Raw genomic sequence first — 23,305 nt, 5'->3', positions numbered from 1 at the left:
CTGCATGTGTTTATAAAATAAATGCACCTTTTAAATATTTCACGATTGGAAGGCTTAATTCAGAAGATGAAAGACAAAATCCATTTCAGAGCATCTGAGAGCAATTGTGGCATCTGCAGGGTGGAGATTTGAGCAGAAAACCTGGGTAGCTACAAAGAGCGTTACTGAATGCTATTGGATCAGCCATAGTCCAACCCAGAGGTTTTCAACCTTTCTGAGTCCACAGCTCCCATTCTTTCTGTGGCTCCCCTGTGGGGAAATGTGCTCCAAGCCTCAGAAGCCCAGTTATGTCAACCCTTGCCTGCAGAGCCAGCAGCCCCTCACCTCTTTTTGAACACCCTCCTCTCCTCTCCCCTGGCCAGGCACCATTTGCCTGGGGAGTATGTAGCTGCTGCAATAAACAGCTGTGGAAGCCTTTGAGAGGCAGAGATATGAGAGGGCATCAGAGGGAGGGAGGGAAGGAAAGAGGGACAGAGGCCAGTGTTGCCTATGGTACCCAAGCATCATTCAAGGCATCCCAGGGTGCCACGGCGCAATAGTTGAAAACCACTGGTGTAACCTATCTGAGTGTTGTTGGAAGATGAAAAGGGTGGGCTGCTTCATGAAGAAAGAATGGGATAAAAATCAGATAGATTGCAAAAGTAAGTGATTCACTTTTAATTTGGGGATTAATTTCCATTGGGATTTATTTCCACATAAGCATGCATGAGCTTCATCTATTTGGCAAGAACACGTGCTGGAATATGCTCCATAAAACTCAATGGCTAGGATCCAAAAAGCCAAGAAAATAGTTCTCCAAGCAGGGAGAGGCTTGGGGTTTGCTTTCCTCCAAAAGCAACCTCTCCCCCTTCCACGTGTATCAGGGCAAACTGTGTTTGGAACTGAAGGGGCTTTCAACAGTAGTGGTTAGCTCTTCAAAGGACAGAAAGAAAACATTCGCTGGGCTAGTGTAAGTCTCTTGTGTAAGCCCAGGTGGGTTGTTGTTTTTTAGGCAAGCTTACAAAGCTTAGTCAAATTTTAAATTGACTGAAAATAATTGTTTTGATGCCAATCCATATAACATGGAAGCCAATATGCTGGGAATGCCTGCAAGCATGCAGGCTGATATTCTTCTGAGAACATGCTGCAAGCAATTACTCAGCATAAGATTTAGAATGAAAACAAACAAACCAAAAGTATATGGCCTCTCTGTACAAAATGAACTTGACAGGTGAATTATTAACTACAATAAATCAGTCTCGTTTGCAACCTTGGGTGCTGCCTGGGCAGAATGGAAATCACCTTGTCTAAGCAAACTTCTCGTTTCCTTATGCGAACAATGGAAGAGCTATGTCTTGCAGAAGGATTCCAGACATCAAATCGAAATATTTCAGTTGTGTGCAAGAAGCTTCAAGTAAACCACGTTTAGCTTTTCAGTGACTTGATTTGCAGTTAACAGCAGTGATCTGAAACGAACTGAAATCTCCCCTACAAAGAATTCACAGGTATGTTCATTCATGCCAATTTGCCAAGATTTGAATGAATGAGTTACAATACAAAACCATGATTGAAAGCCAGCAGTTATGTTAAAACCAAAACTGATAATTATGATGTGTCTAATATATATATATATATATATATATATATAGGCACAACTTTACAAAAAAAGAAGCAAAATTCAAATTTGAATTGATGCATTGATTTGTTTGTTTTAGTTAACCTCTAAACCCAAAATGTACATATAGGAGGCTTTCTACTCCCACTATGTACATATGGGAGACATTTAACTTTTTTAAAACCTTGAAATCTGGCTTCTGTTAAATCACACACTGTGGATGCAACTTCCTAAGGCTGTACAATGCCATGTCTTCAATAAAGACTCCATTAAATGTTAAAAAGGGGGAAAGGAGGGAGGATACTGTGACCTGGCTCTATAGTCCACTGCTTCCAACACAAGAAGCATTGTTTCTTTCCCCTGTTAATCTTCCTAAAAGGTATACTCTCTGAATGGGGACTGCCAGCAGCTTTTCTTCTGGTAATTACTACGAGCATCCAAGAAAAGAAAACCAAGAGGTCAGGGAGGCAAAAGAAAAAGAAAGATTCCCCTTTTCCAAAGATGCATATTTACAAAAAGAACCATTTCATAGCTGAAATTCCTTTGAAAGTTGCTGCTTTCCTGAATTTTATATATATGTATCTCCAAAATACTTCTAGACTTGGAAAGTGGCACGGGCATTGCACAACAATTAATCTATTTTAGCAGCTTTGCAATGACTGCTTTGTATCTGTGCTGAGAGGTGAGCCGTTTCCTATGTGAACTATGCTAGCGAGCTCTGAGAGGCTACAGCCAGCTAGCCAACGCTTTAGGTGGGACACCATCCCAATTCTCCATCCATAGTGGTGCATGCACGTGTCAATTTGGTAAACTTCTGACAGTGGCTTTCTGTTTGTTTCTTTCGGTGCAAAGAAGCTGTAACACACTTTTCGCCTTGGATTAGCCTCTGCAAGTTAAACTGCAGCCCCAATCACTACCACCACCAATGAAGGCTGGAGACCATGCACCTGCTCTGACCCTTCCCTTGGCAGAAGCCTTGTCCTGCCAATATTCATCAGAGCAGAGCACTGAGATAAACTCCAGCCGGCCTTCCCAGAGCTAGGTCAGTTCTCATAACGTCAGAGGACTTTCTGGCTCCCCCGTTTTCTCTTTCTCCGGCAGGGTAAGTACAAACGGGAGAAGGACCCCTTTAGTATCAAATGGGGCTTTGAGAAGTTCTGGCTCAAAGCTCCCCTTGAGTCCACCATCTGCTTCCACCTCGCCATTCTGGGACAGGGCAAAGCACAGCATTCCAGTCCGGTTGACACAGTAGATGGCGCTGCCCAAGGCGGCACAGCGGAACGGCTGCACCGGGTTGCCGCTGGGGCGCAAGGAAGCACACTGACTCCAGTGCTTGGCCACTGAATTGTACCGGAAGACCTCCACCCCACCGGCCTGCCCCGGCTCCCCACGGCTGCTGCTCACATCGAAGCGGTAGATGAAGTTCTTGTAGGACACCATGTCGGCGGAGCGTCGCCGGCTGCTGTTGTACGGGCACTCCTGCCACTCATCCCGCTTGGGGTCATACTTGAGCAGGCGGTAGAAGAGCGACCCGCCCGACACGTAGATCTCCCCGTTGCAGGTGGTGGCTTCGTGAGCCACGGCAAAAGCCCCTTTCGGCAGAGGAGCCACCGGGCTCCACCGATCCGCCCGGGGGTCATACTTCTCCACCGTGAAGAGACACTCACCGCCCACCGCGTAGAGATAGCCGTCGAGGGCCAGCAGCTTCAGCTGTGAGCGAGGCTGCCCCATGGGCTTCACCTGGCTCCAGGTGTCCGTCAAGGGGTTGTAGCAAAAGACCTTGTCGGAGAGCCTGGTACGGGGCTCCCCCGGCCCTGTGGAGATGCCCCCGGCCAGGAAGAGGTAGTTGTAGAGCACACACATGGCACACCCCTTGGCGTTGGCCTCATCGGGCAGCCGGGTCAGCACCCTCCACTCCTTGGCCGCCTCGTGGTAGCTGTAGAGCAGGTAGCCACCGTCGTCCAGGGACACCACGGAGGAGGGGCTCTGCGGCCTGCTGCTCTCTCGGCTCTGCGGCCTGCTCCCCGCGTTGAGCCTCTCGAAGGCGTCGCTCACCTCGGCCACCAGCAGGCAGGGCTTGCCGGCGTCGAGGCGGCGCTGCAGGATCAGGTCCCTCTCGGCGCCGCTGAGGCGCCCGTAGACGGCGGGCTCGCGCAGCACCTGCAGGTAGTGGTCGCTCATGAAGCGGTAGGCGGCTTCGCGCAGCTCGGCCAGCCGCTGCTTCTTGGCCAGGCCCAGCAGCTGCAGGCAGTTGTCGAGGCGCAGCTGCGCCCTCATGGCCTCGGCGGCGCAGTGCAGGGCGCACGGCATCTGCAGCACCCGCGCGCCGCTCACCACCTCGGCCAGGTTGTCGTGGCGCACGTCGCCCATGCGCGCCGTGTACACGTAGTCGAGCAGCAGGCGCAGCGCCGCGTAGCTCACGCCCTTGACGCGCAGGATGTCCCTGGACGAGCGCGCGCGGAAGTAGTCGCTCTTGGCCGCCAGCACCGCCTTGTGCGCGCGGATCCGACGGCCCGACACCTCGATCACCAGGTCGGGCTCTTCCTCCGGCTGCGTCCCCCCCGGCGGAGAGGCGCAAGGGTCCTGCAGGAGCGCTTCGCCGACGGCCTGCGCGGCAGCCGGAGGGAACGACGGCTGCTGCTGCGACGACGACGATGGCTGGCTGCTGCTGCTGCTGCTGCTGCCTTCCCCTCCACCTTCCTCCTCCTCCGACTCGGACGCCGCGTTGTTGATCTCCCACTGGCTTTGCACCACGCGGCTGCCTCCGCCGCTGCCCGCCGACGACGGCGAGGAGGCTGCGTCGCGCTCGGGTGCCGGGGCTTTGTCTCCGGGAGAGCTGAAGCACAGCGAGGAGCTGAAGCCGCAGGGCGCGGGCGATTCGGCGCTGGTTCCGCCGCTGCCGAGGATGCCGTCCTCGCCGTCTGCCGCAGCGCGCCGCTCCATCGGGGCGGACGGCGGGCTGCTCCTCGCCGCCGCTTGCTCGCCACCGGCAGCTTTCCTCGGCGACGCTAGCTGCGCCGGCTGCGCCATCTCCATCTCCCCGCAGCGCGCCTCGACCTCGCCGACAGTCCCATTCTCACCTGGGGGAAGGACACAAGACAGCGCTGAGTTCTCCATCGGCCCTCGGAGGGCTCTCACCTGCCTGCCAGCCAGCCACCCCCTCTCTCTCTTTCTCTCTCCTGCTTCTCTTGCCCTCCCTCGCAGGCACCTCCTTTTCCACCCACTGCCTCCCCTCGTGCTGCCTGGCAGCTCTGGAGGCGACTGTGGACGCTCGCTTTTGCTCAGCTCTTAGCTTGGGTTGGGTTTTTGTTGGTTTTTTCCCTTCCCCTTGGCGCTCGGTCAATTTCCGCACTAGTTTCCCAGCCGTCGGGCTTCTCTCAGCAGCTAGAGAGCCGCTCACCGCTGAACTTTTGAACTGCCGAAGGGTGTATATAGTTCAGCTCGCGCTGTTTGATCAGGTCACAATATCCCTGAGTGGCATTGCAAAGCCTACATACAGTATAGTAAATTATCGCACGTCCTAGGGAGGTGGGGCCAGAAGATCTGTGCAGGGGATTTCCTGATACCCAGCCCCCATTCTTCCAAAGTCATTTTATGGCATCCTCAAGATGGCTTTATATCTTCTCAGTAAATCACATCGTTCTGCAGTGGATCAGAAGTGGTTATCCACTTTCCTCATTTCCAACCCTTCCCCTGAATATTTCTGTAAGCCTGTCTACCCTATTAGCAAAGTCTTGTTCTCACCCTGTCAAGCCAAACTTAACATTCTGCACCAAGGCAAATTTAACCTCAGGAGATTATGCAATCTAAGCAGAGCTTTGTGTGTTTACATGATTTCTTTCTCCAAGTTCTTACACTCCATGCTCTGAGCCAGCTTTTAGATTTCACCAGGTTATCGCCCTTACTTTCAAACTGATCTGTATAGTCTTGAGAATTGAAAACTTGCTGCTTTAGAAATGGAAGCATTATACCTGTTTTCAATTGATGCTCTGGTTAACAAAATCTACACCATCCTCCCTTTAACATTTCTAAGGGCTATTTCTGCACAGAAGTACAGTAATAATCTGGTGGTCATGGGCCTACTCAGAAGTAGCCTGAGTTCACCAGGATTTACTTCCAACTAAAGGTGCATCGGTTTGCGGTGAGATAGCTTCTTTGCCAGATCCCATCTGTTTTTACTGAGAAGTAAGTTCCATGAGTTTTGATGGTATCCGGCTTCTACATAAGCACACATTATTTTGCAGCCTTAATTGCACCGAGAAAACTGCAGACTTAAGCAGGAAAGCAATGAGTCCAGCAGGCAATTCATACAATATCAGTAGAGCACAAAGTTCAGTTCGGAGCCTGTGGAATGAGTTTGGTCACACACTGAAACAGTAATACCTCTTTAAATGCTTTGATGCATAACTAAGACTCCAATCTGTGTGTGGGGAGATTTGACTATACGATTTGCAATTTGGAAAGACTTCTGAGAACTGGTAGCTTGAGTGCCCAGCAAAGCTATTATGCAACTAAAATTCAGCCCACCTAAGACTGCACCATCTTCCAATCACTCTTGTATGTGGCCCTGCTTTTTGAAGGATGACCAGTAGCAAACAACACCAAACAGGAACCAGTGGTGGTGTAGTGGTGAGGACTAGGACCTGGGAGACTAGGGTTCAAATCCCCACTCGTCCATGAAGCTCACTTGGTGGCCTTGGACCAGCAACTGCCTCTCAGCCTAATCTACATCCCAGGATTGTTGGGGGGATTAAATGAGGAGTGGGAGAACTATGGAAGCCACCAGGCTCCATGGAGCAAAAAAGGTGGGATATAAATGCAGCAAATGAATAGATAAAATAAATGTTGACATTGTAGTGCTGTATATGATCAGCCACTACTATCCTCTTGATACTGCTACATGTGCATCAGTCGTGAATGGAAAGAAAGCAAGGCATTCAGAAGAACCTATGGCACCACACAAATTGTTGGGCACCAATTCACATCAGTCTGACCTTGAGTATTTTTCAAAGGTGATGCAAGAGTGGGCAGCCATCCATCAGGGAGGCTGTAGTTGCTCTGCTGCATCGAGCAGACCCTACATCAAGCAGAGTTGGACTTCTAAAGTTACCGTCTATCTCTGATGGCAAGACTGCACAGGCTTTAAGCAGGAACTGATTTAGCACTGGGTTATCAGTCTCCTATTTAAATTGTGGTTTGCCCATAGTATAAGCCCATGGAAAGATGGGTCTGTAAAGGCAGAATAATGCTATCTAAGGCTAGTCCATCCAGCTTGTCAACTAAGTGGCTAACTGATTAAATCATCTACTTGTGATTAAGAATCAAGGGACTCTGACTTCCCCCTGCAATAGTGCAGGATCCTTGTACACACGTACACACACACAAACACACACACACACACACAAAGGAAGGATAATTCTGCAGAGTGCAGCTTTTACAGACACTGCAGTAATGCAATGGCAAAAGCTGGACCTCATGATGGCCTGGTGATACAAATGTTTAGTTGGAACTATTGATCAGTTAATATTTGCTAATTGGTTGACAGCTGAAACGTATAAGAAGAAGTTAATGGGATGGTTCTGCTACCTGAAGCTCTTGTGATCGATGGCATCCTCAGTGCTCCTTCAATGGACTTGAGAATGTGGTCCTTTATTATAATAATAATAATTATTATTGACTATCAGTGAGCATTGAATATCGTCATTCCAGAATATATTTCTGCAGTTATTTCAGTGGAATAAATTAATGGCAATACTGTACATTTTCAGAACATTTTAGGGGGAGATTCTGCATCAATCTCCCCCTTGGGTCAGCAAGCTGGCACGGGAATTTCCTTCAGTCAGCGTCAAAAAGGTATTCCATTTCTCAACGATTCACTGTGCATCTTCCGTCCACCTATATGATAAAAACAGTTTTGGTTATCATTCAGTTTTAAAAACGAAACAATTCCACATGTATTTTGTCTGAATTGATTTCCCCAAAGTAAACTTTTATATCATTACTGTAGTTTAGTTTCCTTTAATGGTGGATTCTGTATCTCATAAGCTAAACCAACTTTCTTTTTCTAGGTGTTCCTCTAATACAGTATAGGACCCAAAACTGCTGTTTGTTTTAGAGTTTGCCTACTACCTACTGGAATAGAAGATTATAATGCTCCTATCTGCTAATTAGGAGTGTTCCATCCTACATATTTGGTGAAACACATCTACTGGGCAATTAATCCAGCAGGCATGGATGTGGAGTTTACATGTCCACCCACATCAGAAGATGCATCCAGCCCATGCAATGGGACCAAGATGAATACTGCATTCAAACCTGTAAACCTAAATACAGCCCTTCTTTGAAGTATCACATAATAAGACTGTGATCCTCTGCTCACTTTCCCTGGAGGAGACTGACTGATTTCATAAAATTAAGGGCCAAACAAGACATGGCATTTTTCACATCATTTGCCCTTTCATAGTTGTTTAAAAGAAGAAGCTGACATGGCTGGACCCCAAGTTGTACTGCGATTATGGCCTGGCAGGAGAGGGGAGATAACCCTGTATCCCCCCCCATCAGAATCTCCCCCATTTATGCAGTGGGAGGGAAGGTTCCATGAGAAGTGAAAGGAAGGATATCGATGTAAGAAAATAAATAATGGTTTGGTGCTGAGCTGAGACCAACAGTTAAGTTGGATACTCAAATCTGTTATCTAAAATTATAGCCCAGCATTAAAATATGCATATTGATAGTTTGCCTCGAATGGTATCCCAAGCATCTACAGTGGTACTACTTAATTCGTTCTTAACCTGAAGCACCATTTAGCTAATGGGGCCTCCTGCTGCCTCCGTGCCACCCATAGGCGCCGACTCCATGGGGCTTGAGGGGGCCCGAGCCCCCTCAAAAATTCGTTTGGGGGGGCTCCGCCCCCCCAATAATCTCCGGCGCCCCTCCAGCAGAGCGCCATCGCCGCCCCTCCCCCAGCCCAAAATGCACAGGGAGGGGCGGGCTGCATGCCTCCTGCCCTCCCTCCCGAGCAAAAGCTCCACCCAATTTCCTTTGGAGCTGATTAATAGGCGCAGCACACTCTCCCCTATTCGCTCACGAGGAGGCGGCGCCACTTTATTTGCATATTCATGAGCTTATTTATTATTCATGAGCTTTCCCGGGCCCCCCCAATATTTTTTATAAGTCCGCGTCCCTGGTGCCACCGGAGCACGATTTCTGTTCTCATCCTGAAGCAAAGTTCTTAACCTGAAGCACTATTTCTGGCTTAGTGGAGTCTGTAACCTGAAGCGTATGTAACCCGAGGTACCACTGTATTTGCAAAAGCAGCAAATTTCAGCATTTGAGCCATAAGGATCCCAAGTTATTCAACTGACTTACAAATCTGGTTAGTTTAAAGAAGCAGTTCAGGGTGTTCTTTATCATGGTTTTAATCAATTGTCCAAAAATCATGGCACCTTGCAGGGGTTTTTTTTTAATAGAATACCCAGTAACTTCATAGTAGAGGTTGTAACTTACATTCACCAATTTTATCTATATTTTACTTTCCATTCACATTTTTATTTGACATGTAAAACATGCAAGTCAGTTATCTTTTGTCAGCAGTGAATTTCATTTCAGGTGGTTTTGGTCTCATGGTTTTGTTTTCTTTTCTTGCATCCACAGTTCATTTTTCAGGATTTACTCAGTTTGCCTTCCTCACCAGAAAGAAAATCATTTTCCTTGGAAAGTTTGTGGTCCAGGTTTGGCAGATGCTTTACTTTCCAAAAAGTCACTTTCATTTTTAATTTCCGAACTCAGTTTCCAGTCTAGGCTGTGCTTACGAAACAAGCCGATCCTGCAAAGTCCTCTTCATCAAAGCTTTGCAAAAATGAGAAAAAAACTCTTAAGCAAGTACATGCAGGACTCCTAAAGCTTCTTAAATATAGAGCAAAACCTGAGCATGCACATGCATGCACACACCAACCACATCAAATCCAGCTTCAATGATTAGTTTGCATGATGTGCCCACAGAATCTTACTGCATACATAGGGGAAAGCTTGTGGTACATTTCTGTTAAAGATGGAGAGCCTAGCCTGTCATCTGTGAAACATTTCATTTATTAAATAACTGAAGACTTAATGGATTTGTAGATTTTTGTTGTTGTTACTGCTGTTGATTTAGTCCGGGATGAATGGAAATGTCAGAAGACAGTGGACATGGGAACCTCCAGCAACCCTGAATTGTGCTGACAGTCTTGGCGGTGAGTCACTAGCAATATCCTGGACCTGTGCCCCCTCAACGAGCAAACAGAGACTTAAAATTGGCAAAGAAAGTCTTGGCAATCATAAGCAGCCTTCTGAGATTGCATTTTGAGCAAGAGAAGTGTTGTTAATATACATACGGAAGGTCATATTTCCTAAGCACTTGCCTACCTATGCATTTCTTCGCCATATGTTCCCCAGTTTTGCTTTTTCTTGTTAAAACAGCCCAGCCCTTTCACCAAACATCAGTCTCATTGCTGGACAGAGATTCCACGTTGCCCAGCCACACTTAGATGTGAATGTGACAGACACAGCTCATTAGAATCAAAAGGTGTATAACCCTCTCATATAAGACGTTTGTGTCTCCTTGGTTTTAATGGAACTTTTTATATAGGAATCTGCCTTATTCCAGATCAAGCTATCCATGTGGCTCATTGTCTACTCCAATAAATGTCACTCCCATTACCTTTCATCCTTTTTAAAACTGGAGATGTCTGAGATTGGACATGGGATCTTCTTCATGAGAAGCATGTGTTCCACCACAGAGCTATTGGTCCTCCCCAAATGGAATTTAAGGCTATCCAGGTCTGAAGCAATGGGTTTTTCTGTTTTGTTTATGGAAGCACTACCATAGTTTAGTCCCATAATGAAAACTGGACACATAAGAGCTGGAAGGGACCCATGCAGGAACATGCAACTGTTCCATGTTTGATCAGACCTGCAACCTTGACATTATCAGCACCATGCTGTCACGAACTGAGCTATCCAGGCTGACTGACAGAAGGTTTATTCTCCAAGTCTAGTCTCAATTGTGTGGCCCATTAAAAACCTTTAGCTTTACAAAGGAGTGGCTCTCAAATGCTCTTGTCAACAAGACTGTGGATACGGGCTTGTAAGACTAATATTTGCTAAGATCTTACGTTTCCAGAAATGTTTTAAAATTATTGGATATAGCAAACTGTCCTTCATATAAACATAGAATAAAACAAACAAACAATGTCAAATAAAACAAAATTGAGAAGACCTTTTACAGCATAAAGGCACTGATTCAAAGGGCTGAATCCAGACACAGTCATGCTTAGAGTAAATGGTGGTAATAATTCAAGGGTCTACTCTAAGCAGGACTAAGTTTAGAGCCAACAGAAACAATGTTTAGTCCTGCTAATGTCAACATGAACAAGTTACAGCATGTGCTGAACTCCCAATGAAACTGAGGGTGTTTCGTACCCAAAAAAGATGTTTTAGCTGAGTCAACATGAAAATGAAAAGCTGTATTTTGCTTTGTTTTTAAAAACTGCCCCATCACCAAACATTTTAGAGAAACTGCCTCATGGGAAATTTCAGGAAGGAAGGGTTTTTTATTTGGGTTAAGTAAAGTAGTGGTCAAAACTGCCCTTTGAGCAATTTGACTTAACTACAGGATGTGTCTTAAGGAGATTGTGTCATTACATCTACTCTCAAAGTGCTTATTAAAACTTCTTCATTATCCATAACTGGTCGTATTATTATACTCCCAGAGTGCTTGAGAAAAGTACATTTATTCCATCTCGTAAGTATGAATTTCTCCAAACAATCTCTATGACAACAAAAACTAAGCTCCCAGGAATAAATTTCCCTGATTAGGACCACACATGCATAACTACACATAGAATAAGTTCGGTGTGTGTGTGTGTGTGTGTGTGTAATCAGAGAACAAACAAGCTGCATAGCCCCCAAACCTCCTGAGTCCTGCGCCATCTTAACAAGGCATTTTATTACAAAGTAATGCCAGCCTATCATTGTTTGTAAGGTAAGAATTTAATTCAACCCCTGATCAGGTCCTTCTTTCTGAAAACACGATGGAACAAACCTCTCTCGAAAGGCAGGTCAAGCTGTGTGCCTTTGTTTCCTTCTGGAGAACTCTCATTTTCAAGCATGAGTTTAACAGCACTTCAGCCTTAAGCAGGCATTCAAATTACTTTTGCACAAACATTCGCATGAGGGAGAGGGCTGCCAAGCCCAGCCCTGCACAGCACATCACTTCCATCCCATTTACAGCCTGCCTTCCATTAGTTCGAGGGCAACAGTTTGATGCGGGGAGCCTCCTCTAACCAAAAAGTCTCCTCGGGTGATTTAAAACAGTTAAATTGCATAGAAATAGAGAAGTCTCCATGATTCAGACTCGGGAGCATCTTTGGATGGTGGTGATGGGGCTGTACTGTGTAGAAGGACTTGGGGGGGGGACCCTTCTCTCTCCATTTTCTTTCTCTTCTGACTCCTGTGGCACCTCACTGTTCTCCTCACTGGCTGCTTCATTTTTCTCTCTCACTTTCCTCTCTACCCTCTTGGTCACTCAGCTTTCTGTTCAGCTGCTCGGGTACCAGCCTGAGCCTTGGAAAACACCCAGAGCTGAAAGAGGAGGTGAGAAAAAGCACCACTCTTCCAACTTCAGCTGCTTCATCTCCATGTGTTTCAATGGCGGACAAGGTAAACAACCCTTGCCACCTCGTGACAAAGGGAACAGAGGGGTGATCAGAGGTACACAAGCACCAGGGGAAGTGTTCAAAGGTGTTGGTGAGGCCACAGCTGTCAACTTTCAGATTTGAAAATAAGGGACCAGCAGCCTCAAAAATAAGGGATCGGCCTCAAAAATAAGGGATCGGCAGCCTCAAAAATAAGGGATCGGCCTCAAAAATAAGGGATCGGCAGCCTCACCTGTCCCAGGGACAGTCTACGGGATATCTAACAGTCCGGGATAGCAACAGGAAGCAGTGGGAAACGGCGCTGGAATAAGGGAATTTCCTGCAAAAAGAGGGAAGGTTGACAGCTATGGGTGAGCCTCAGAGAGCCCATGCATCCAGCCCACACACTGTCCAAATGTTTGCTTCTAGTGTGCTGAACAGAAACATACATCGCCTCCCTCTCCCTGTGAACCCTGCATCTTGGAACTGGTCATAATAAAGGTGCTGTTTGAACACTGGCATTGTCCAGTCAGCTAACTAGCACTGAAGGTGCTTCAGTATCCTTTAACTTAGCAGTCAATTACTCTAGCATGATGCAGCAGGATTTCACAGTGCGAAACCTTATCCACTAAACAGCTCAGCACTGACTACAAAACCTAGCCAACATGAGCAGGCAGAATTTTTATTATGTTCTACCAACACTGCAGATCAGGAGATTTTATCAGCTGACCTTAATAATAATTCAAGGATTTTGAAAACTGAAGGCAGAGCCAAGAGTCTCCCTTTCAAGTCTCCCTTTCTCCTTTATGACTGCCCAAATTTACCTTGCTAATTTTCTTTTCTTTGTTGTTGTTTAGAATCATAGAATTGCATAGTTGGAAGGGACCCCAGAGACTCATCTGGTCCAACCCCTGCAATACAGGAATCTCAACAAGCGGTCTGCCATCCAATTTGAAACCATAGAGGACCCTGCTTAGCATTACAAATGTGCTAGCAGTTTTATTCCTGCATCACTTTCCATAGAAAAGTGAGGTCTGCAAGAAACAGACCCAGAAATCTTGTGGATTAACAGTGAGTGACTTAACACGGTGTAATCTTGGCACAACTCTAGCCAGGTACTGGGCCAAGCAAAGCAAACAAACTTATCATAGATTATCAGAGAAAAGCTGTCCTTGGTTGTTGGGGATGCCATGGCAATCAGAAAGAGAATTCAAAGCAATGGTTTAAAATATACTTGTCTGCAAAAACTGTACTGAACAGCCGATCTGCTGAGGAATGCAGTCAGTAGTAATGTCCATTTCCTTTGTTCCCAGGGAGGAACTAAATAGCAAAAAATAGGGATTTGAGGTATTTGTCATGGTTGGTCAATGAATTCAGGTTAGAGGTAGAATGAATAGATAGATAGATGCCCTCAGCCAGGATTGTGCAGATTTCCCTGAATAAATTCTAATTTTTTGCATCAAACTAGAGGAAGTCATTTATTTATTAAATTCATAACCCATCCTTCCTCCTCGAGAAGCCCAGCAAGGCAATGTTGACTACTAGCCACTCTCTGACCCAGCTGGGCCATAGTAGATGCTGGACTTTCCAGTGGAACCTTGTTAGTACTTATCAGTTCTGCAAAGGTAAAGGTAAAGGGACCACTGACCATTAGGTCCAGTTGTGGATGACTCTGGGGTTGCGGCGCTCATCTCACTTTATTGGCCGAGGGAGCCGGCATACAGCTTCCGGGTCATGTGGCCAGCATGACTAAACCGCTTCTGGTGAACCAGAGCAGCACACGGAAACGCCATTTACCTTCCCGCTGGAGCAGTACCTATTTATCTACTTGCACTTTGACATGCTTTTGAACTGCTAGGTTGGCAGGAGCAGGGACCGAGCAACGGGAGCTCACCCTGCCGCAGGGATTCGAACCGCCAACCTTCTGATCAGCAAGTCCTAGGCTCTATGATTTAACCCTCAGCGCCACCAGTGTCCCTTCAGTTCTGCAAAACTGATGATCAAATGTCAGTTCCAGTTTGGAGGGACGACTTCAGCAAGGACACGAGTTAAATTCATTCTCATAATCTGTGCCCTTCTGTTCACCACCTTATAAGAACCAATGGCAGCAGAAATGAATATAGGAGTAACCATGCCATCTGGAAGCTCGATACGAAATGACATTGTGGACACCCACATTCATTTGAGATACAAGGGCGGTGGGGGGGGGAGTCACAAAGAGGCAGAGAATTCTCCATTCCTTTAACACACGCATTCACACATTCCTGTAGATCCCTATCCATGCTACCTTCATGGTGATGCAGACCAAACTGCTCCACTGCCCATTCATATAGCAAACAGCTCACCATGTATCACAGCACATTGTGCTCCATAGACAGTGACATCACTCTGCCCAGGTCTATGCAACCCCAGGTTGAGCAGACAACAGCAGCCTGTTCCCTGAGGATTTCCTCCAAAGAAAAGGATAGCAGGGACTGAAGGAGCTTAAGGCATTATTTGCATTCAACAAGCACTGTCTAGGATGGGAACTTTCAGCCTACCAAATATTATTGGACTACAACTCCCATAATGTCCAACCACTGGCCATGTTGGCTGAGACTGATGTGAGTTGTAGTCCAACAACACCCCTGGTCTAGGAGCAGCACTTGTTGAGCTTTAACAGTTTGTTGCCCACTTCTGGGGCTTGGGCACATTTGCAAATAATAAAAACCAAAAACCTGTTGTGAGCCTCACACACACAAACATCACAACCTATTATATTGGCAACAATGGAAAGCTTCTTTCAAGCCTAATTTTTGGTTTATAGTAAAAGAGAAGTCTGTGTGCGCTATAGAAGGTATCCACAGTCACACAGGTGCCCATGGGTGCCATGTTCGCAACTCCTTTTTAGAGGCCATGGTTTACTCTGAGGGCCAGGGATAGAGAACCTGTGGCCCTCAAGATACTGGACTATAGAGCATATCACCACTGACCTTTATGCTAAACTGGCTGATGGGAGCTGGACCCCCAAATTAATGGAGAGCATCAGGCTCCTCATCCCTGATACGGGCACACAACAGTGTGCAGGGGATTGTGAGATTGTGAAACAAGCCATTTCTTTCCACCCAGTCCAACATAAGCAACCCCTTGTTATCCACCCTACTTGCTTTATACTAGCATTGCACAGGTTGCAGGGTCTCAGAGGTTTGATGGACAGGCATGTGCCTCTCTTCCAAGCTGCCAAGTGGCTTCTCCCTAACCCCCGCAGAGCTCCACTGAACTTGTGTCCCACTTCCAAGAGAGTTTATGTAACAGACAGAGCCCCGGGCATCACTTGTCAAATTACATGCTCAGCATGAGGCTGCTGTTTTAAGGAAGGTTCCTCTTGAATAAACAATCTGGAAAATGCAGCCCTTGTCATTTAGCTTGAGACCGTGTGTGTGTGTGTGTGTGTGTGTGTGTGTGTGTGTGTGTGTGTCTAAAAATAGAATAATGGAAGCCTCCATTTGACTTGAGGAATAGAGACTCTATTTAACACTATAATTTGCACACTGGAGGAGGTGCCTACCTAAAATAACAAATAGTTACGCAGCCATACCTAGAGAGCAGTTTGCTCAGCACCCAGCAATTAACATCCTCATCCTGATTGGGCCTTTTGGCTGGGACACTTATGCCAACCACAAAATACTATTTGCCACCGGAAATTCCACATGTGAATAATTAAAATCAGTTAATTTTTGTCAAGATGCAATCCAACCCCTTTTCTAGAAAAGTATCGTATTTTTACAGTGCATTGGAATATTTCAGTAATAATAATAATGATAATCTATTATACCCCGCTCATCTGGAAACACGTGTAGGAAACACGCGTCACATGCTAAAAGAAAAGTTACTTCAGATATTCTCTTAAATAAACCATAACGTGCTTTTCTTCCACCACCTTATTATATACAAAAAATAGAATTTCATGTAGAATTATGTTCATAATTCAAGAGCTCAGAGGGAGCTAACAAGAAGAATGTCTGGTTTTCTGTTCTGTTGAAGGGAATGGATTCTTCAACTGCAACAGAGCGTTCATAGCTGTGAAACAGTATGATGTGAAACAGCATCCATCTCTAATGCAGTAGCACAGGAAAAAGTAGGGTTGATGTGCTCTGTTACAGTGTGACCCTAAGCACATTCACCCAGAACTAAGTCCTACTGAGTTCAATAGGGTTTATTCCCAAGAGGAGGGCAGCCTTATGCTGCAATCCTGTATACACTTGAGTAAGGGCCACTAACTCAGCAGAACTACATTCTGAGTAAATGTGCAGTATTGCTGAGTAACAGCAATAAATTGCTGTTATTTAATACTAATAGATAGGTGATAGATAGATAGATAGATGATAGATAGATATAGATAGATAGATAGATAGATAGATAGATAGATAGATAGATAGATAGATAGATGATAGATATAGATAGATGATAGATAGACAGAGATGATAGATGATAGATAGATAGATAGATGATAGATAGATATAGATGATAGATGATAGATGATAGATAGATAGATGATAGATGATAGATGATAGATAGATAGATAGATAGATATAGATAGATAGATAGATAGATAGATAGATAGATAGATAGATGATAGATAGATATAGATAGATAGATATAGATGTAAAATCTGCAACCTTCTGAGATCACTATGAGATTCTTTCACTGAAAGCTTATCTTTAGAATTATTTAAATTAGAATGTTACCATGGACACATGTCCTCTGCTTGCACTAGATTCTTTGCTCAGAGGTAAACCTAGGACAGTCCCAAATTCTGTATAATTTGGAACTCATGGAGACTGCGGTGGATAATGGCCTTTACTACAGAGCTATGAAATGCCTGTGACTTGGACCTGCTTCATATAATCAGAGATGGAGAAATACTGTACACCGTGAGGTCATCTTTGTGCATGCAATGTAACATAACATCAGATGTTGCAGCAGCCAGCCAGCCAGCCACACAATGTGTTCATTCACTTCACTGCTTCTGTCCCTGAGGCGAAATGGTGTCTCCTGTTTAGGCATTGGTACAGTCACTCATCCAGCATTTCCCCCCCTTCTTTGCTGTGGAGGTGGCAAGGGGTGGGGGGAGTGAATTTAGCAGGACTCCTCCTCTCCAGTGACTTATGGTGTTTTGCGTTAGGCTAGACATAAGGCAACATCTCCCACTTCTCCATCGATAAAGAACTAAGGGGGAAAGTGCCTGAGAAACGGTTTATCATGGGAAGGGGGAGCAGGGTAGACACCACACAGCTTAACTCAGAACGAAAAGGTGAAATCCTCTAGAGAAAGAGCAGGAAAAGGAATTTCCTGCTGGAAAGATATGTAGCCCAGATCCACAATGCATTAGTTATCAACAAGGTTAGGGCTATATCCTGGCTGTTGCTGGAATGAAGGGGAAAAGTACTGTCAAATATCTCTGTTGCTCTTCGTTAGGAGTGCAGGGTTCACAACCCCAAAATGCAAAGCAGGACTTAACATGTGAGCAACCACCCCAGTGGGGCACTTAACTCGCAAGCTGGGGAGGGAAAGCCTTCAGCCTGCTGCATTATGACCTTTCCTTTCAAATGGATCCCCTGGGGTGGAGGGAAGCTGCAGCTCGTGGCATGAAGGGGCAGATGCATAACACACTAGAGGAGCACTTGCTTCATTTAAACTAATAAATAAATAAATAAATAAATAAATAAATAAATAACTCATTTGGTTTTCACTTTGGGATTAGGTACAGACAGCAGCAGCTGTTTCCAAAGCTTTTTTTTTTTTTAAGGAATATCATTTGGTTCAAATGTATTTTGTACACAACTATCATTTCTTTCTGCCAAAGAATCTAATAATTGCAGCCGGGGGGGGGGGGGGGTTAGCAAGGGGAAACCCTGCTAGAAAGAGGTACCTAGAGGTTTGCAGGGTTCTTTATGTAGAGGAAATTACTTAAATTACTTATGATGTTGATAAACCCCCTAGGAGTAGATTTGGATAACTATTTACAGCTTGTAAACTCACTCAAAGGCAGCTGAAACTATCTAAACCGGGGGGGGGGGGGAGTCAACATGGCACACCCCAAATGTCACTGGACTACAACTCCTATAATCTTGGACTACCAGCCATGTTGAATGAGGCTGATGTGGGAGTCAGAATCCAACAACATCCGCAGGGCACCATGTTGGTTAGCCCTGGCGAAGACAGTGTGTAAAATACAGCCATGCACATCTCCTGAGAGCTGATTGGACAAGTACAGAAAAAGCCACCTCCTTTTGTGTGGCCAAATGGTGCACAGGCCCAGTATAAAACACTCAAGGAAAATCAATCTGCAGTTTTATATGCACTACACTGAGATCATGGACCACTTATAAACGCCATCTCCAACTCCTCAAAAGATTCCATCAATGGTGTCTCTGAAAAATGTTATACATCACTTGGGAAGACTGGGGAATGAATGCCAGTGTACTGGAAGAAGCAAAGATCACCAGTGTCGAAGCAATGATTCTTCAACGTCAACTTTGTTGGAGTGGTCATGTTGTTCGGATGCCTGATTATCGTCTGCCAAAGCAACTACTCGATTCCGAACTTAAAAATGGAAAGCGTAATGCTGGTGGTCAACAAAAGAGGTTTAAAGACTCTCTCAAGATAAATCTAAAAAAAATGTAGTATAAACACTGACAACTGTGAAACACTGGCATGCGAGTGCTCCAGTTAGAGAACAGCCTTTACCAAAGGTGAAGACACTCGAACTCAGGACAAAAGGGGGAAATGTGCTAAGAGGAAGGCATGTTTGGCAAACCCTCACTGTGAAAAACTCCCACCCAGAAACCTATGTCCCCACTGTGGAAGGACGTGTGGATCCAGAATTGGCCTCCATAATCACAGACTCACTGTTAAGACCATGCTCCATGGAAGACAATCTTACTCAGCAACAAGTCATTGCTGAGGAAGAAGAAGAAGAAGAAGAAGTTCATATCCTGTACTGTGTTGAGTTTGTGTGCCTTTATATATAGACACACACATAGCCATTCTGCACACAGGCAATGAATCTGAAAGCAAACCAGACATTCCGAGCTGCTTATGATACAGCAGTACCAAAGAACTCTACTGGCGCCACTACCTGAAAGACATTTCAAATTCTCACAGCATGCAAAGCTGCCATGTCAGGAAGAAAGCTAAGGTAGAATCTTTACGGGGGTGAGGGTGGGTGGTAGCAACTGCCTTGCACACTGATATAGTCCCAAATTCAATCCCCAGCATCTTCAGCTAGAGCTGAAAGTGTCTCCTGTCTGAAACCCCTGCAAGCCACTGACTTGCTACAAGGCAGCCTTCTCTGCTCCTAGGACTACATCTCCCAGACATGGCAAAGCTTTGCATAGTCAGGGAGAGCTTAAATCTGAGGAGTTTTCAAGTAAGCAACACGTGTGCTCTCCTGCACATGGGCACTGTTGCTGGTTTGTATCGCTCAGTAATCAGTTCCACTTAGGAAGAGGTAGGCCCTAGAATGTAGAAACACGGTGAAACTGATACTAAACATTTATGGGTCCATTTCAGTCAACACAGGGCACTTTTAACTCAATAGGACTTCCTTCTGGCTGCTCTGTAAAAAGGGTTTGATTGGATGGCATTGTTTATTTGCAACATATCAATCAATACGCCCCATCTTCCTTGAATGAAGTTGGCACTTCATCATTCAGATAGTACTGGTTTATACTGCCCAATGAATCACTGGGAATTATACAGAGCATTAAGAAATTATATTATTGATTACGACATCAAGATCTGGAAATAGTTCTTATTCTTGTATGTTTTATTCTCCAGGAATAAAAATGCTAAAGATGTTGGTGTATTTAGTTTCTGACCATAGATCTAGCACCAATTTATAGGTCTCTGCCCCGTGGAACATACAGCAGGGGGAAAGGAGAGTAACAAGAGAGGTGCAGATACCGTCATATGTATGTAGGCTACAATCCTACCTGCTTCCCTGGGTGGAAATTCCATTGAATTATATGGAGCTTGCTTCATAATAGAGATCCATAGGATTATGCACTGTTAGGCTTCCTGTCAGTACAACATGAGACTCCTCTGAGTCGTGGGACATTGAGCAAAAGATTCCTGCATTGCAGGGGGTTGGACTACAGCTGGACTAACTAGGCAAATGCATTTTTGAGGAGGAATTTCGAGTTGAAGGGAAAAGAAGCAGAACCATGTAAGTGTGACGTATAAGGAGCAAGGAGAGCATGAGCTGAAGCCAACTAAATCAAACGCAGAGCAGACCCACTGAAATCACTGGACCTGATTTGAATGGGTGATTCTGAGCATGATTTAGTTGGCTACAGCACCATGTTTAGTACAAACTTGGGTAGTGGAGGGTGGGGAATAAAAGTGTTTCCTTTTGTAAGGCTGCAATCCTGCACACACTTGCTAAAGAATAAGCCCCACTGGTCTTAGTTATGGTGAAATATGCACTGGGTTGCTTTGTACATTCTAAGTCAGAAGGAAGGAAAGGACTTTAATATGAATCGGTCTTCTCTCTTGCAAATGCCCACCCAGCAGCTGAAGATCTCAGCTTTGGAACAATGCTGTCAAATCCCTGAGCATTCCAACAGGCCTCTAAGAAAAAAAGCAGAAATATTGCAAATATGAAGTTGAAGCTCCCAGCCTGGGTTTAAGCTCAGGAGAGAGGACAAGATAATATGCCTGTGCATATGACGGAGAGCATGCTCAGTGCAGCCGCGGTGTCTCACTGTACAGGCTAAGCAGCGAAGTGGATTAATCGGGATTGTGGGAAAGCGGGCGGGGATGGGGGAGCATGATGAGAACTGACATAATTCCACATCTCCATTGCCACACACATTCCGCTTGTTGTCCTGGCTGCATCTCTTTCTCTCCCGTTCCCCACCCCCTTCGACACATGTAACAACCCTGCTGCTGAATTAACTGTTGCATTATGTGCGAGGAGACACCGGAGAAGCAATTCCTCCGGAGGGAGCCAGGAAATGTCAAGCGCGCCCGCGCGCCTTTCCTGCATCTCTCTCCACGCCACCCACCCGCGAGGCTAGATCTTTCGCGCAAAGTGCGTAATAACAGGCATGTTTCCAAAAACCGCGATGAACATTAAGTTCATCATGCCTGCTGCTGCGTCTGTTTCGTTGCAAACCTCGCCGCTGGCCTTCGAGAGGGGCGTTCATGTTCCCCCGTTTCCAACTCAGCAAGCAACCATGCCTAGTGCAAAAAAAGGGGGGCGGCGGAAAGGGAGAAGGGAAACGCGGCGCATAGCTGTAGGAGTGCACAGGCCGCTCGCAATTACGCACGCCGAAGAACCGCGGGAGAAAGAGCAGCGGGAACGGAGGGCTCCAAAGCCACTAACCTCAGCTTGGGCCAGGCAGGCAGGCAGGCTTCTCCAAAGCAGATTTCCCTCACAGGAGCGAGGGCAAATCTCAGTCCGTTCCAACCTTTATCCTCGGCGCCACTTCCCCAGAGCACAAGAAGGAAGCCTCGGTCGGTGCCAAGCGCCACCAAATCGCGCCTTCTTCACTCCAGCGCAGCCAGGAACACGTCTGGCCGAGCCTTGCAGTGCAGCGCTGCTACTGCGGGAAACATCCCTCGTTCAGACTGAGCCGCTTGGGGGATTTAAACGGGCAAGGCTCCCTAGTGGTCGTCGTCGTCGTCACCGCCACTACCTCCGCCACTTCTGGGCGCCGGGAAAGGGGAGTGTCCTCGCTGCTTCCCGCGTGGCGAGGAGCCGCATCGCGCCGTCGTCTCCGCGCACCGCGGGCAGGCGGAGTTTGGGCAGGCGGAGCGCGCACTCCCGCGCTAGGGTCTGCAACCCGCGCGGCGCTCTGCAGGCTCCTTGGCTGGCGCGTTGCAGGTCGGAGGCTGGGATCCTGCACCAGGGGCTGGAGGAAGAATTCCTTTGTTTTGAGGCCGTTTCTCTTTACCGCGCTCGTCTTCGCGGCGCGCGCGCAGAGCAGCCTGCCAAGGGCGCCGGAGCCTCGCCATGCGCGGCCCTGGTCTGGGTCACGTAACGTTGCGCGCCGGGCGGATGACCCTTTGTTTATCCCCGCCCGCCGTCGCCCTGTTAAACATTCCTCTGGGTTTGCTGAGAAAGTGGCACAGGGTTCAACGGGGCTTACGCCCGTGTAAATCTACATAGAACTGGGTGCACCCTTAAATATTTGTTCAGTAGCTTTAAAAAAAAAGAAAGGAAGAAATCAGCCTCGGGTAAAACTGGCCTCCTCGCCCACACCCTTTTTGCTTTAGTACTTGAGAAAAGCAAATATTGCAAACTTGTTGCTGCCCACGCTGCAAAATAGCAGCTACTTGTCACACAGTGACACAATCCGAAACGCTTTGGCTTTAAACCTGTGGCTGGCACTCTTACTTAACCTTTTAACAGGACAGAAAAGATGGGGTGGGGTGGAGCCCCTGCTGTTTGCTGGCCTAACGCGCCCCTGCTCGTTGTGGCAAATCCCATTATTTGGAGGAGCTTCTTTTGTTCGGAGCGAAAAGGACGAACCCTGAGACACCTTCCATACTGGCTCCATATACAGGGTGGCTCCGTGCGCTAGGAAGGCAAATCAAAAGCAAACCCCGCAAAGGGGAAGTGATTGGCATTGTTTGACATGGAACGACAATAGGTAGGGAGGAAATAGGAAATGTCGCAGCAGATCAAAGCATGCCGCTCATCACTGAACATCGCCACAAATGCTAACCGGGCATCTTTGCTCCTGGAGTCTATCATGCAGAGCGGCAACCCATCAAGGAAAGGCAAATCGACTCACCACCCACAACGGGGAATAACAGGTGAATTTGGGGGGAAGTGCGGGTAGGCATACAAGGAATTATATTTTTATTCTATGCTTCTTTTTCTTCTCAAAGATAAAAGTTTAATACAAACCAAATGGCAAGAGAAAGCCCATTTACACATGCCTGCACAACAGTTAGGAGCACATAGCAAACTGCAGCTAAATGTACTGATGCCACTAAAAAGCCTTGCATTTGGGAGACGTCATAGAATTGTAGAGTTGGAAGGGAC

At 46.4% G+C, this 23,305-nt stretch overlaps 1 protein-coding gene across 3 annotated transcripts; it reads right to left on the bottom strand.

Moving 5' to 3' along the window:
- Positions 1 to 629: 629 nt before the first annotated feature.
- KBTBD11 (kelch repeat and BTB domain containing 11) lies at positions 630 to 22,359 on the bottom strand. 3 transcript variants are annotated; one of them, XM_028722387.2, is made up of 3 exons: positions 21,638 to 22,359; positions 7,181 to 7,489; positions 630 to 4,674 (listed from the first exon to the last, which is right to left on the bottom strand). In XM_028722387.2, the coding sequence occupies exons 2-3, from the start codon at positions 7,203 to 7,205 to the stop codon at positions 2,645 to 2,647; spliced, it is 2,055 nt and encodes a 684-aa protein (XP_028578220.2). In that variant the 5' UTR covers positions 7,206 to 7,489; positions 21,638 to 22,359; the 3' UTR covers positions 630 to 2,644. The 3 variants fall into 3 exon arrangements, with proteins under 3 accessions (XP_028578220.2, XP_028578221.2, XP_077782513.1); XM_028722388.2 differs by having other exon boundaries at positions 7,355 to 7,489; positions 21,638 to 22,357; XM_077926387.1 differs by lacking the exons at positions 7,181 to 7,489; positions 21,638 to 22,359 and having other exon boundaries at positions 630 to 6,958.
- Positions 22,360 to 23,305: the final 946 nt, after the last annotated feature.

The sequence above is a fragment of the Podarcis muralis genome, chromosome 3 (assembly GCF_964188315.1).
Source record: "Podarcis muralis chromosome 3, rPodMur119.hap1.1, whole genome shotgun sequence".
In the NCBI taxonomy this organism is placed as follows: domain Eukaryota; kingdom Metazoa; phylum Chordata; class Lepidosauria; order Squamata; family Lacertidae; genus Podarcis; species Podarcis muralis.
This window is presented reverse-complemented; position numbering and strand designations above follow the sequence as displayed.

What these genes read in the sequence shown, in the direction of transcription:
- KBTBD11 (XM_077926387.1), bottom strand. Translation starts at nt 4,711, where the DNA reads ATGGAGAACTCAGCGCTGTCTTGTGTCCTTCCCCCAGGTGAGAATGGG.